This window comes from Protopterus annectens, chromosome 4.part1, assembly GCF_019279795.1.
Source record: "Protopterus annectens isolate FY-2018-M chromosome 4.part1, PAN1.0, whole genome shotgun sequence".
Lineage (NCBI taxonomy): Eukaryota > Metazoa > Chordata > Ceratodontiformes > Protopteridae > Protopterus > Protopterus annectens.
In genome coordinates, this window is record NC_056734.1 from 575,259,610 (window position 1) to 575,276,112 (window position 16,503).

Below are 16,503 nucleotides of genomic sequence, written 5' to 3' on the forward strand. Positions count from 1 at the left end.
CATGTAGTTGGTGTATACTGCAAGGCTCCACCAGATGTGTTCAGACACCGGAACCGTGACTTGAGAAGCCCAAACACACGCTCTATTACATTACGTGTTTGTGCGTGTGCCTCATTATGGCGTTTCTGTTCAGGTGTGTGTGCATTTCTGATGGGTGTCATCAGCCATGGCTCCAGTGCATAACCTGCATCCCCCACTAGGTGTCCGTGTGGGATGTCCCCATTGGCAAATGTCTGGTACAGCTGCGTCAAATGCCAGATGTGGGAATCGTGGTAACACCCAGGGCAGCCAGCACACATATTCATTATTATGCCCTGGGCATCACACATGACCTGGCAGTTGATGGAGGGGAAGCCCTTGTGGTTAATGTAGGCCCTACCCCACTTACCGGCTGGTGCTTTGATGCGTATGTGTGTGCAGTCTATTGCACCCAGTACCTCAGGGTATTCCGCTATTTGATGGAAGAGATGCATATTGCTGGCCAATACCTCACGGGCATTGGGGAAATATACATGATCACCGACATGTGCTGACATGGCATCCAGGAAATGGTGCAGTACCCTGGAGGCTGATGCCTGTGATATCCCCATCATATCGCCAGTTGGTCTCTGGAAGGTACCTGTTGCTAGTATTCTTAGGCCAACACATACCTTGGTTTCCACTGGGATGGGTTCCCCTCTGTTGGTTCTGTGTGAGGCGTGGCCTGCACAGCTCAACAATTTGCTGCAGGAGCTCTCTGTCCACTCTATAGCGCTCTACTATCTCCAGCTCATGTAACCCCTGGTAGGTGACCCTGGGCCTGTACACTCTTCTCCGTCTCCTCACTGTGGGTTGTCTGGCACCATCTGCATTGTCACCACCCTCAGCAAGTTGCCTATGTCTCATTATGACAGCTATGGCAGCCCCTAACATTTCTGCTCTGAGTGAAGCTTTTTCAGTTTTCACTTCTATTAGCTTACTCCTGTCTTGCAGTGTCTCTTAAGAGAAACATCCTGCACTACTGTTTGCAGAGTTTTAAGTGCTGGGCTGGGCTACTATTCTGCCTGTGTAATTGCCTGCTTCTAATTGTTTTCACCTGCTAGCTTCAGCAGTTATCCCTGCTAGCTTCCTATTAATTCTGTTGCTTCCTTTTTCCTCTCTGTTTCCTCAGGGGGGAGCAACGTGCATACCATCAGAAACACGCTCACAGTGGCTTACAGCGCTGCGTGCTTACACGGTTCAGAATCTATTTATTCGGGTTAAAACATGCGCACACTCGCGCAAACACTGTTACACGTCTGCCAACAGCCTCCAACATACTCAGTCTGCCCTACACGCGCGCACACCCGCGCAAACAGTGTTAAACATCTCCCAACACGCTCCCACATGCTCAGTCTGCCTTACACGCACGCACACTGCCCTACTCGCTTCATGGCTCGCTGCGTCGCATGCACACCCAGCAAGAAACTTTGGTGTAAGTAACAGTGTACACCTTCCATTTCTTGACTTTCCATGACTTATCTAGTGGCACACCTCTTTCCATGATCTGTGTCTGTCATCTGTCATGTTACACTGGCCTCCAATGAACTGCATTTCTTTCTGCCATTCTCCCCTGTGATGTCACCTATCTCCTACTCTATTCCTCCCCCTTATGTATCTCTTACACTACTCAGACTGTGCTCATTTGCTATGCGACTGTGAGATTCAGTATCCTAACCCTCATTTACATGAGATTGCCTACTAATGCTTAGTTACATGTCTTAGACTCAGCTTCCCCCCTTAGCAACCACTACACGGTGGCCATGTTGTTTTTGGTCTGCTGGTCCCTGCATTGTCATTCCATGTATTGCATGAAACCCACATTTGTGGGTTTATAACCTTCATTTTCATGTTTTATACAGCGCAGCCCGTTTGCGCGGGGCTGCGCTGGGTTTAAACATTGGCGATCGCCAAAAAAAAAAATATTTTTAATATTTTGGCATCAGGTTATATTGCCACTGGCCACATATTTGGCCATTGGCATGCTGCCTGAGTCATATGCACCCTTTTTTTGGAGCTGACTTGGCTCCATTGTGGAATTTGCAGAAACGTACTCAGTTGTCAACTGAGTACATTTCTGCAGCTAAAACGTTTCTTACACGGACTGGTTTCTGCTTCGTGGATCACTAATATACCTCATTTGCATACCTTTCAGCTGCAAGTGAGGTATTTAGCATGTCCACACCCAGTCCGTGTAAGAGATGTTTTAGCTGGTCTCTTACACGGAGTTTAGGGCTGTTCCTGGATCGCGAGGCTTGCATGGAGTGTTGCACGTCTCTTACACTCCCTGCAAGCCTTCGTGAATCCTGATACAGGTCTTTACTACAACCCAGGCATACTGCAAATAACCTCTCAGAAAAACTCACTTCACAACTTGATATCTCACAATTACTTCTTCTGCAAATTCTGAATATCACAAAGTTATCAACAATAATGATTGTCATAGATACAACCAAAAAGGATCATAAAGAACCACTAAAATAAATGTCTTCAGCAAAATCAATATGGGCATAAACAAACTCAGGATTCTACCTTATAAACATGCATCCATAATCATGCTCCTTCTAGTCACTGATACTGTAATATCCAAAATCTGGACAGTGTGATCCTTAAAGAAAACAGTGTAAGTGTCTAAACCAGGAATCTAGAAAAATGTATCCAGTCAAAGAGTATCAAACTGTTGTCTCCAGGGCAGAGATAGAAATTTGTTGTCAAATAAACAGTTTTGCACCTTCCCACCTGGGCTTGCACCATTACAAAAACACTAACCTCTGAATATTACTATTCAAACCATTAACATTTATTTACAGAGAAAAATATTAGTAATCTCCTTTGGATTTTTGTTCTTGCCGTTTCTTCAAACATTTTAAACATTTTGTGGATCCTTTTTGCCAGGGATACTCCCTCCCCATTTAGAAAAAAAAGTATCTGAAATCTGAACCATCCCCAGCATTAGCATCATCAGACTAAACAACCTCAGACATACAAGGAGCACAAAAGAGCTCCTGCTAACAACAGATGGAGATGAGGAGAGACCTCACCTTACAAAGGAACAGACACAAGACAGGCAGCACTACGCAGCTCAACAGTGCGTTTTATATACCACCCATACCGCAAACGTCCTCCCTCCCTTCCTTACTTCTACACATTCGGACAAAGAAGTGACTTCCTTGCCACTACTCAGAGAGCAATTAAACAAAAAATGCCCCTCTTGTTTACTTTTTGGACAAAAAACAAAAGTCTTGTTTCCAGTGTGCTCTTTCTCTCCACATCATACACAATGTTTATAAGGACTATATGAATAATGTGATCTAGTTTCCCAAGAGGAAAACACAGTTTTTTTGTTAACTCCATTATCTTACAACACTCCTCTACTTGTTACACACACACAAATACTTGGTAAATGACAAACTTCATTATGTACCAGTTTAAGCCTTCCAACCTCCATTCCACAAACCCCATGGATCTTGCATTTTGTTAACAGAAACAACTTCACTACATAAATCATTCAAATGAGAACTAATGTCTCCTTCAGAAATGTCACCTGTATAGAACAGAACTACAAATAAGATTTTTCCTTAATCTACAATATGAGTCAACATAGTCCTACCATGGAGGTTCCTCCAGTGCTGTTTACAGAGTTCAACAAATTTATATACAAGTTCACTGATCATGAATGTTGCATCAGCAAATACTTCTTTACCTAGGTGTATAAGTGGACATATCCCCAAAGCAGTTAGTCCCAAGTTTGCACAATAACAGTATCATACTATATATTGATATATAACTTTATTATTCATTGTTTTCAGACCACTGGCCAAAAAACTGGTACCAGAAGTCAAAAAAGCAGACAAGTTTGGTTGACAAACTGCCTGAGCATATGTGCAACCCCCTTGTTGGCACTTTTAGGAATCAATATGTGTTTCTCAGAACACCTGAGCATATGTGCAGACCCCTTGTTGGTACTTGTGGGAATCAATATGTGTTTCTCAGAACACCTGAGCATATCTGCAATCCCCTTGTTGGCACTTGTAGGAATCAGTATGCGTTTCTCAAAACATCTGAGCATATGTGCAAACCCCTTGTTGGCACTTGTGGGAATCAGTATGTGTTTCTCAGAACACCTGAGCATATGTGCAGACCCCTTGTTGGTACTTGTGGGAAACAATATGTGTTTCTCAGAACACCTGAGCATATGTGCCAACCCATTGTTGGCACTTGTGGGAATCTGTATGTGTTTCTCAGAACACCTGAGCATATGTGCACACCCCTTGTTGGCACTTGTGGGAATCTGTATGTGTTTCTCAGAACACCTGAGCATATGTGCAATCCCGTTGTTGGCACTTGTGGGAATCTGTATGTGTTTCTCAGAACACCTGAGCATATGTGCAAACCCCTTGTTGGCACCTTTGGGAATCAGTATGTGTTTCTCAGAACACCTGAGCATATGTGCAAACCCCTTGTTGGAACTTGTGGGAATCTGTATGTGTTTCTCAGAACACCTGAGCATATGTGCACACCCCTTGTTGGCACTTGTGGGAATCTGTATGTGTTTCTCAGAACACCTGAGCATATGTGCAATCCCGTTGTTGGCACTTGTGGGAATCTGTATGTGTTTCTCAGAACACCTGAGCATATGTGCAAACCCCTTGTTGGCACCTTTGGGAATCTGTATGTGTTTCTCAGAACACAGGTGAGTAATATCAGAATATCAGCAGTGGATGTCTCAGTCAACAGGGGCATAAACAGAGGCAGAATGCAGAGCATCAGAAGCCCCAGAAAGAACACCATTAGATGAGACGCACATAAATGACATTTTTTTATCCACAACATCTCTCCAGCTGGAGGCATTCAGCATCAGATGTTTTGATCCCCCTGCCACCTCTTTCAAAACCACATCATCCAAACCATCAGCCGACAATTTAGTTATCAAAATAGTAGTTTTCTCACTCATCTTAACTATAGATTCAATGTCAGCCTCTGTGTTGGAAAGCTCCTCCTCTTTCTCCATTAGGCAGCACACTAATGTCACCAAATGAAGAGTAGGGGGAATTTCTTTAGTGCCTTGACCAAATTTTCTATAGTCATTATGAATGCCATCTCAGGTCTATCCTGAAATGAGGCTGTTGGCCTAGTGCGACTAATCTGGATAACAAAGTGCAAATGCAAATAAAAATAAAATAATTAAACTAAAATAATTTTTTCACTAACAGAATGAACATTTATATTTGCAACATTAACATTATCACATGCACTGCAATTTCCACACGCAATAGTTCTTTTCAGTGATATTGTTTCCTCACTAGTCATAATGTTGGTGGATTTCTTGCAGCTCTGCTATTCCTCTGCTTCCTAGAACATCATAGTTTCATGTTATTGTCTATTCCCAGAATTATAAATTATATCTTAAAAATCATACATGCATTCCTTGCTTCCATTCCCCTTTCTTTTCTGGAAACATTTTGTCTACAATCTATGTGCATACAATAAATATGTCTTAACATGGCCCAGTTTTTTATCTTCTAAAAATTACTCATCAAATAACATGTTCAAAGAATTCTTCACTAACATACATGGCTTCCCATTTTCACTACAATTTTTGTTCAGTGTTTTTAGAAGTGCTCTGAATGTCTCTTATAAACACTGACTTTGAAATATTATTTTTCAGATAGAACGATAACTTCTGAAATCAAGAAGTTTATTTATATCAACAGTTTTCTACATAGTTTACTTTGTGGCGCATCCGATTTTGGTTGTCTATATGTCACAACCTCTATAAAGTGGTAGCATTATATTACATATATAAATAACAGAAAGGAGGTCACTGCAGACAGTAAATTGGCGCCTATCATAAAAAAATCTGCCATCAATATTGTAGTAAAAGTTCTTAATACCTTTCATGCAGAGCTCATCATTCAGCAGTGTAGTGCACCCCCTATGGGTGAAGCATGCACACACATAACTTGGCACCTTACAGGTACCTATAGCAATTCCACATTTGTGCAGGTAATACTCTCATTCAGATGTAAACATATTGTTTTGTAAAACAAGTTTCTACAAAATTAAACACAACCAAAGGACTTTTTATCACAACATGAAAAATTCTACAGTGTCAGACATTTATCAAAGAGTAATGTGGAGTGGGACCCGTATATGGACTGCTGAAAACTGTAATATAGAAGCTAGTAATAAATCATGATAGAAGTGTTACATCTTAAGTATTCAAAAGATGAAGTGTCACATTTATCATATAAATGATTGTGGTGAAAGAAAACAAAAGAATTTATGCAACAATGTGACATGCGGCTAGTATGACTTACCGACTCTCACCTCCATAGGTAGTTAAAGATGACAGAAAACAAGAAAACATATATATCCATAAATGTGAAATACATAATAAAATTTAGTGCATATGAATAGGGGCAAGCCCCTGCACCCTGCTATATGGTGGTTTTGCTCCCTCCTTTCTAACTCACATATAATATTGTCATGGTTGCACAACTGTGAAGAAATATGAAGTACCCTGTAAAGGTATGCACAGTAATCTCATGAAGTGAGATCTCTCAGTCACAAAATGGAGGACAGGAAACACTGACATAGAAAAGCAGAGATGGGGAATCAGGAAGTAACTGACCAAATGAAAATCAGTTACTTATAAGGTGACCAGCATCACATAGCCTATGAATGGCATGAATGACAGTGAAAATAAGATTAATATAAGATTAAAGAAAACCTAGAAAAACAAAGACACATGCACGGCAGTCTTCCAGCCTGAACTGCTAAGGCATGCTTGACCAATCAAAACATTGATAATTTGCATATACCAGCTCAGTAGTATGGGGACTAAGGCAGTCAACACTCAAATGCTTATCAAGTAAACACTCTAATAATCCCATTGTGAAAGCCCATTAACTCGACTACCTTGCTTCTCTGAAATGGATACATTACTTGATTAGGCAAACAGTCCTGAGCATAATCACAAAGAGCCTGCAGTGGGCCTGGGCAAGGTCACAGCTGGGAAGAGAAGTCACAAGATCCCCATAATTGATGTAAATCAGGCATGAGGAAAACTGACATACATGTATTAACCCCTGCATAAATATATTAAAAACAGGTAGCTTGAAAATGGAGCCTTTCTGGATTACAGATGCCATTGAGTATGTTTTAGACCTATTTCATTTCAAATCCCTATGCACATGCCTGCACTGCAAGTGGATTTTAAATGTATTTCTTTACATGTGAAGTAACTACTTTTCATTGTGTCTGCAAGCTGAGTTGCACGAAGGCGTCACGGTTATTAAATCAACAAAAATGTTTTTCAAAATATTGGCTGCTGAATTGCTCTAGGTATAATTTTGTGAAAGGGCTGTATGTCAACACCTACATTTGTGTAATCAAACTTATTTTACTGCACCAATTTGGCTGGCATGAATGCTAAGAAATGCATAATTTCATGTAAAGTGGAAAATTACTCCTTTTGGGGGAAAGATCTGTGCACGATTTCTGATAAAGTATCATGTATTCACTTTGCTTATTCTTGGCTATATATCTCCTTAAAGTAACCAACCAAATATAATTGTTTAGGCAGTAAAATATTCTAAGAAGGGAAATTGATTTCATAAGGGTGACCTGGATTGTTTTTAGATGAGAAATTGATGTCATGAATGTGACCTGTTGCTGTTAGAAAAGAAATTATATAAGCAAGTACACCTACAATACACAGAAACATGGAAAAGCTAGCAATTTAGAAGAAAACAAACTCACAAAAAATTATACAGATGCTTGATTAAAACCTAACCATGTCAGTGCGTTTTCCGTTTGACACAACAGTTACTACTTTTTTCCCAGAAGGCTGCTTTGTGCTGACATAAGATCGAGCTGCTGATCTGCCTTCTACCCTGTCAATATTATCATATTTTGCTGTTGTACTGAGTTGGCATCTGAACAAAAGTATGACCAGCTATTGACACATTCTACAGTGATGTTGTAGCTGCAGTTTTTTAGTGTGTTGTTCTCATTAACTTGGTGCCAGATACTGCCCAAGTACTTAGGGAACCATTTACATCCTTGTGTGGATACCTTGTTGGAGATTAATTTAAATGAAGAATGGAGCAAAATGCTCATATGGGTTAACAGTTGGAAGAGGTTGAATAAATCTTTAATGCGGCATGTTGCACTGGTTAAAATGCTTGTGCCTTGTTTGCTGTTTTACCTCTTTTGGCAGATAGAGACCCTAAAAGCTAGCAAGGGATTAGCTAATGTTGTTGTTTGTCTTTTCCCGGTTAGGGGTCGCCACCGCGTAACTCCAGTCCGCTAATGATTGGCAGTAGATTTTTATGGTGCCGAGTTGCCAGTCCGATACCCAACCTTCAGCGAAGGCACGCCCATTCACGCATGTCTTTCAGAGGCCACTTGACCACGTGGATGACATGCAGACTCCACACAGAAGGCACTCCAGCTGAGAATCGAACAGGAGAACCTCTTGCTGTGAGGTTAAAATGCTACCGCTGTACCACTGCAGCTTAGCTAATGTACTAGCATAATCTAGCAAAATGTTAAGGAAAAGGAGGAGAGTACTCATGCATGTAGTGCTTAGCCTAACTGCCCATATAAGTTTAGGCAGCTTGGACTGGGGATGTTATTGGAGGCATTCTTGTTGCAGAAGCGTTTTGCATATGATGATAAGTGCCACCTATAGGGCATCACTTGGCATAGATTAACATAGAGTTTTCAAGCATTAAAGAAGCTGTATAAGATTATGTGTCAAGTTAAATATGGGGTTCAGCAATCCCAACATAAAGATGCCCAGTCTTTAAAACAGGTGACCTCCCATGTAAAGACTTAAAAAGTCAAAAAAGGGGCAATTTATGGCTGTCCAACCTGGTGTAGTAGATCAAAGGAATGATGCTTTTTTTTTCAACTTTTCAGTGGCCAAGGAAGTCAAGGGGGTTGCCCGCGCCTGACCACTGGCAGTACTTAACATTAAGGTATGCAGACATGAGATCATCTCTTAAAACTAAGCTCACTCATTCTTTCTGGTGTGGTCTAACTTGATGAGCACTTCTACAATACAGTAAAAGGTAAACCAGGGAAAGCCTCTGCTTTAACAAAATTATTAAACTATGGATAGTGTACTCATGGGAAGTTTTTGCAGTATTTGGGGGAAGCCGTCAAGGGGGCTACTTTAGTATGTTAATAAGGGTGTTATTTCACTTTTTGCTTAAAAGACCTTTGCCATATGTTTAGGAGTAAAGCTATTCTATTTTTCTACAATAACATTAAAATCTGTTCCATCTTAGAGAAAAAAAAAAGGTTTCTAAAGAGTTGCATATGTTCAGGAAGTGGAGAGGATGAAGGATCACTGATTCAAAAGTTTTGGAGTTGTCCAAAAGTGAACAATTTATGCAAATTCCTGAGTAATCTTATGGCAACTTTTTCCATGGTTGGCCTTTAAAAGCTGGTATTGCATTTGCTGTCAAACCTGAGCATTGTAGCACTCCATGTGTGGTCTAACCTGTACATTTTAGCAAGCAGTATGTTACAATTTAAGTGAAACAAAAAGTCTTTTATTTTTTTGACTAAAACCTGAGCGATGTAGCACTGAGTGCAGGGTATAAACTGTAGCAACTGTGTGCTACAGTTTAAAACAAGATTTTTTTTTAAATAAAATATATAAAAGGAGGGTTGGCGGCAGGGCACAGAAATGGGATGTGAATGGCTGGGGCAGGAGGAACTAGGGTGTGTGCATCTGGCCTCCTGGTTGGTGTGCCAGTAGAAGGAACATCCTTTATTTTCTTTTTTGGCTCTTCAATGGAAGAGTGGGGCAGGGAGCATAGATCTAAGTATAAGAAGGTGTTCATTTACAATGTAGTCTTTGGCTTATTACAGTGAAGTACTTTTTTCGGCTGTTTGGTTGAAGAGCTGAGGGGGTGGGGTGCTGGTTGAGCTGGCTATGCTTCTGCTTTGCTGTTTATTTATAAAGTATTAGTTCTTACCTACCTAGTTCTATTACAAAGGGGCATTTAGTCACATCAGCCTTCCTGACCTCTCCACTTAGCTAAACAGGAGTCGATAATGATGTGAAGCATGCGTCCAGAGGATTCTGGTATGCATTCTTCTGCCTACCAGCTGCAATTCCTGTGGAGTTCATTACCTTTTTTGGTCAGGAAAACTGCCGTTGCAGATTTCTTAAAAGTCCCCAAAAAAAGTATCTCTTCCGAAAGATCTATTTAGGTTAATATACTTTCTGTTATTAAACTGCACTTCTAGTCTAAGCAATATTATGTCTATCTGTTTTATTGTGTGCTTTACATATTCTGCATTTTAATGTATTTCATTTTCAACATGGAAATAAATGATTGGTTGATTTCCTGATTTTTAAATCCTCCACAATCACCACAATGTCACAATAGGAACCTCAAACATCTCAGTAATTTTACTGTTGATAGGCTCTTAAATAGCTTTGACTTATCCATTCTAAAATGGCTCCCACCCTTGGAGAAGGTACAACACTTGTTTTCATAACACCAGCATTAGTGTTCTGGACAAGGCAGCATCACTACAGCCTTTTACATTGAAATAAGTAAGTCCTTCCTGGATGATGCCAAAACTGAGGGCTGATGTGGCTTCTTGAGAAATGCAGTGAAGTAACCACTCAAAACAGGCTGTACAATGACAACTGCATAGATCATGAAGTGAGGTGGCGCAATGAGCATTTTTAAGGTTCATTCCAGAATTATTGCTAACTACAAAAATTACAAGATTATGCTTAATTAGTTGTTTGCTTGACAATTTGCCACATTTTGATATTTTAAGCCCATAAATGTGCCCCAAAGATATGAGTTATATAGTAATAGTACTGCATGATTCTGACCTGAAAGTCAGCTTCTCAGATGTCTTATTTAAATAATTATATTTCTAACAAAATAGTAACATTTTAACTTTTTATTTCATGAGGTTAAATTTCCAACATAATAGTTACATTTCAAATGTTTATTTCATTAGGCAGAACCATAATGTAGGTGCAATGGAGCAGTGGGAAGAATTCTTGACTATGATTTAAAGGATCTGGATACTGAAGGAGAGAGTTGGAGAAGAAGTCGAATGCCAAGGGCCCAGCGGTAAGTCTGCTTACCTCTTTATCTTTCTCACTCTGTTGGGAGTGAAGGGTGGGGGTGAGTGTGTGTGTGTGTGTGTGTGTTTCACATCTTAATCCCTGATGGAAACCAGAGATGTGATAGAGGTGTCCATCTGCAGGGGTGGAATTAGTGCTTATGAGAGACAATATCATTCATGGAAGCAGGAGGCATAACCCTCACATCATTCCTTTGCATGCTCACCCAACAGATTATTCTGAATATGTTTGAAGAATAGTAGGGTATTACAAAAGCCCTCACTGAATGCATGGAGGAAAAAAACTGCACGCCAAAAAAAGTCTGATATGAAGACCTACAGTGTCATGTTAAATATGATGAGTATACGTGCAGACTAATATTAAGAGCATAGTAATTTCTTTGCACTCTATGATAAATGTAAAGTCGTAAAGTTGCCATTGCTTATTCTTGCAGGGTTCTCCTGCCACTTACCCATATCGTTGCTTATTGTTCTGTTTCCATTTCTTCAATGCCTAATAGTTTCCTGTTTGTTTCTCTATATTTTAACAATTCAGTGCACCTACTGTGAAAGTCAACATTTGACATTGACAAATGTATGCTATTTATCACTGTGTGGCATATTTTCAAGTTTTGATATTATCATGCCTTTTATTTCCTATATCTACTAAATTAAAAAAAATATATATATTTTTAACGGTACTCGGACTTGTGAAAGGAGGCTTTTGACAAACACAGATATATTTTATGAAGAAAAAAAAACTTAGTTATAAAAAAAAAAAAAAAAAAAAAATATTCCCTGCAAGGAGATGCACACCTCAAAGAGACTAGAGGCTGAAGGAATGGCCTAGAACAGTAATACTTGTGCTTGACAAGTATTTGTCCTTGTTAGACACTATTTGCTAATGCAACACTTGCTAAATATGGAGCATAGTAAAACACAAAAGACAGTACTTGCGATTGCACAAGGTCTAACACTTAGTCCTCTTCCAATTATGCCACTTCTGATATGTCACTAGTATGTTTTAACTGCTTCTGCCCTGCACTCTGGAAAGCAACACACCATTTTATTGAATCTTGGTTTACAGGTTGGTATAACGGTTAAGGTGTTAACCTCACAGACAGAAGGTACAGAGTTTGATTCTCACTAAGGAAATTGACTAGGCTTAAAATGGCTCACAAGAGCAGCTAGCTTTGAACTTTTTTACCTATAACCATGAGTTGAGTGTAACTGAGTAGGGGAGTACTAATTCTGATTTGTTTTTATGTCACAAAATTTTGTAGCGGGAGAATCAGGTCCCCATATTCTTAATATTTTTACATCAAACTAGGTTGTCACAGATGCTGTTCTTTGGTTTTTAGTTACATAAGTTGAAGAACAGGGAAAAGATGAGTTTTATTTTTGTTTCATACCTTTTCCTTTTGGCAAAGTTTAGGAAATCTTAAAGTTACACAGTTACTAAATGGGAGAGTAGGAGGCTTTACTACCCTGCACAATTATATAATATATGGCTCTTTATAATGGTTTGGGTGTTTCATTAAATGTGTGGGGTAGATGTTTTAGCAAGAGATACTTGTATCTCTGAATAAGACAAGGTTCAATTAATGCTGGTAAACCCACCGAGCAGATCTTGTGCTATAACTTCCTAGCAAATCTCATGACATTAGGGGGTTTTGGGGATCCATTCTTAAAAGTACATGCTGATAGTAAAGTCACGTTTTAAGAAGTCTATAAGCTCATTACTACTGACTCTTTAGAAGACTCAGTTCTAGGAATTCAGCAGCGGAGCTGGACATTTGGGAAAGAGGAGGCATTTGCTAGATAAATTATGTATGTGTGGGGACAGGTGGAGGAAACCTCAACAATTCAAAAAGGAAATTTGACTCTTAAAAAAAAATTGCTCCTTAAAAAAAGTGGTGAATATTTCTACATCCACACCCAACCAGATCCTCCACATCAATCAAAACAGGCTGTAGAGATGTCATTTGGTTGTAATAATGGAGTTCAGGTGAGAGCTCAAGGCTATGACCAATTTATTCATGTTAATATCTAAATGTCATTAATGTATTAAGGGAAGTGAACCTCTGTGAAGGTAATTCTTTGATGTATTATGGAACAATAAACCAGAAAAGTGTCCCTAAAATCATTGCCACACAGTGTGTCTTGATGCATGTTGTTGACCTGGTTGGTGTACGGAATAACAAGACAATAAATGTATGTACGTATGCATCTCTCTGTCTGTCGCTGTCTCTCTCTCTCTCTTTATATATATATATATATATATATATATATATATATATATATATATATATATTACCTTTTTTTAAATATATGTATAGAAATATATATGTGTGAGCGCATGTCTCTGTATACTCAGGATGTTTGCCAACATAATAAATACTGCCTGGATGGCTTATTTCCCTTTGTCATACATTGGAGCACAACAATGGGTCTGCATCTATATGGTGCTTCTATGTCAGAGCAACCCTGGAGATGTCCACAACTTAATTATCAGAATTCCAAGTTGCTAACAGCTGCACAATTAAGTAAATTAATTAATTAATTAATTAATTAATTAATTATTCAGAATTATTTGTCCATCCTTACTGAATGATGGACTAATAAGGAAGCTTCAACCCGAAATTACAAACAGCATGCAGCCTGAGTCATAATAACTGAGAGATATCCAGGCATCATGTGAAGAACAACTATCATACTGCTCATGTATTTCTACACTGTTGCAATGTGCACTGATCAATCATTTTACTTTATTTTGTTTTAGTCACTGCCAGTTTCCTTTCCGAACTGTTATAAGAGAAGCATGCAAGAATATGCAAAACTGAAGAAAGAAGCTGTTATCCTCAGAGTCAACGTGTTTGCATTTGCATGCATGATTAGACACCATGCCAAAAGGAGGGAAATATAAAAAATGTTTCCCCCCACTTGATGATGAAAGCATCCACTCTTGCAAAAATTGCTGTAAACACCCTCTTTCCCACCAACATGTGTTCCACCATTCATTTTTTATTTTCTTTCACTCATATTTTACAGCCATTAAACCATTTGATTTTATGAGAATTTGCAAATTTGCATGACTGTGTGCATGTGTATGGATCTCTATCTCTCTCCGTATGTATATATATATATATATATATATATATATATATATATATATATATATATATAAACCATTTATATAAACAATTTAGCCTGTATATCTTCTTAGCTCATTCATTCCTTCCTGGTCTTGGAGAAGTGATAGCCAAATATGGTGACTACCTTCTTGTACAGATTAGAGCTTTCAATGAGTTCTTAATAACGCTAGTCCCACTGGCAAGTAAATATATGGTATGTAGTATGGTATGCCAAGCCTAGAGAAAGTTCATGCCTGTATACTCAAGATGCTTGCCAGTATTATGAATGCTGCTAGGATGGCTTATGCCCCTGCGCATGTACACTGGACACAACAATGGGTCTGGTCTTATATGGTGCTAATTTGTCTGAACAACATTGATTCCCTCTCCCTGGGATGCCGATCAAATCTCAGTCACTCACAGTTTAACTTCTTCTAGCACTCATTGTTCTAGTAGAATCCAGGCCATCTGGGGCATAAGTGGGCCCAAATACTCTGTTACAATGCTGGCACTAACAACTGATTTTGATATAAATATTTCAGAAAGCTCAGACCTAAGGAGAATATGTGTAATGATACTGCTTTATCTCTCCTTTATTCTTTCCACTAAGCCAAGTATGTATTCACTGTACAAGCATGCTAGCTGCCCACTTCACTTAAGCTTCTCTGCTTGCCTATGTATGGTACAGATTCAAAACCTTACCAAAATCAATAAAAAGTCATATACAGTTGGTGTCCATGGCTTTCAACACATATGTTAGAAAATATATCATCTGTTGCATTGATGGACTTTAAGAATCTGAGCAACATTTCCTTGAGAAAGTTTTTTGCCAAATTGTATATCATAGCCTGTATACATCCTGGTGAATGTATTTGGAGAAAGGCGTGACATGCAGGATATCTAGTCTAAAAGCATATTCATGAAAGGACAGTTGCACTAAATGAGCACTCAGAAATTTTTTTTTCGCAAAATGGTCTATTTTATGGAAGACTTTGTTCCTTTAAAACATCTATGTATGACGCTGTATCCCCTAAAGGCTTGCTACTTCTAATTAATTCCAGGGTCACTACAACTTTGGGGCTGGGTGAGATACCATCTTGCAACAAACCTAAGCAGACTTATTTTGGCTATTGACAGGTTTTAGTGTTTTGAGTGGCTAGGTATTGGCTGAATAATAAAGAGGATTTTCCATGCGTAACCTGGAAAATGGCAGCATCTCTTTGCATTGTATTATCACAAACCAGCATGCTTTGCCCAGTTCTAAGTTAGACTATTTTGAAGATTTTTATGCAAACATATAATATAAAAGTCTAAGAAAATAAACTTAAAAGTGAAATATCTGGACTGTTATATGTTATATCCAAAACAAACCTAGCTTTGCAAAGCACAGATATATCTGACAATAAAATAAACATTTCAAAAACTGAATATTATCACGCTGTTTGTTTACTACCTGAATCTGATGTAAGCCTCTCTTTCTCTAAAATTCGAATGTTCTTAATTGTTTGTTCAGTGTCCACTTTGATGAGGTCAGTTGACTCAGTCTTTCTTCTGAGAGAGAGCACCTTTAATCCTTCACTTCTTGAATGGAGTTCTGGCTTCTTTAGTTTGCTTTGGGTTTCTATTGCTGGTTCTGTAAGGTCCAAGAGATCTAGACCTGTTGACAAAACTACATGAAAATGAAAAAACAGTCACTAGTGTATATCTGTATATGTCTGAAAAGACACAAACATATAATATGTTGCAGAGACATACTAATGAGTTATACTTTACAGATCACTTATTATTACTCTGTTCATGCTTTACAACCAAAATATTTCAGTAATACAAAGTTAATAGCATGATGAAAGGGGGCCTTCTATACTCACAGATGCATCACTGTAGAAGTACTGAAGAAACTAATTCTGAACACGTAAATTAGTTGCAGGAAGGAGGCTTATTTTGTAGTGCAGATGTCTCCTTGCTTGCTTTGAAGATGACACTACTAATAAAATGAACATGGCCTGCAGAAGACCTTTGAAGCACAAAGTACTTACAGGACAAGGAAATGCTAATATATACAGTGGTATATACATTATACACTTCATAGTAAACATAAGAAAGTCAACAATGCATTTATTAAAATTTGCATGGTATAGACATTCTTTCACTGTTCACGAAACATTCGCCAGTCTCAATTCCATCTAATATCCTCTTGTATTAACGTTACTAAGTGATTTTCTTTTACAAAATTGTGCCT

The 16,503-nt window shown here is 38.7% G+C and overlaps 1 protein-coding gene across 1 annotated transcript in view; it reads right to left on the minus strand.

Annotated features, from left to right (window-relative positions):
* PEX5L (peroxisomal biogenesis factor 5 like) overlaps positions 1-16,503 on the minus strand; it is a 1,534,471-nt gene that overhangs the window by 1,237,791 nt on the left and 280,177 nt on the right. The window contains exon 3 of the mRNA XM_044070386.1: positions 15,718-15,933. Coding sequence (XP_043926321.1) covers positions 15,718-15,933 — 216 coding nt within the window. The remainder of the gene's footprint in view (positions 1-15,717; positions 15,934-16,503) is intronic.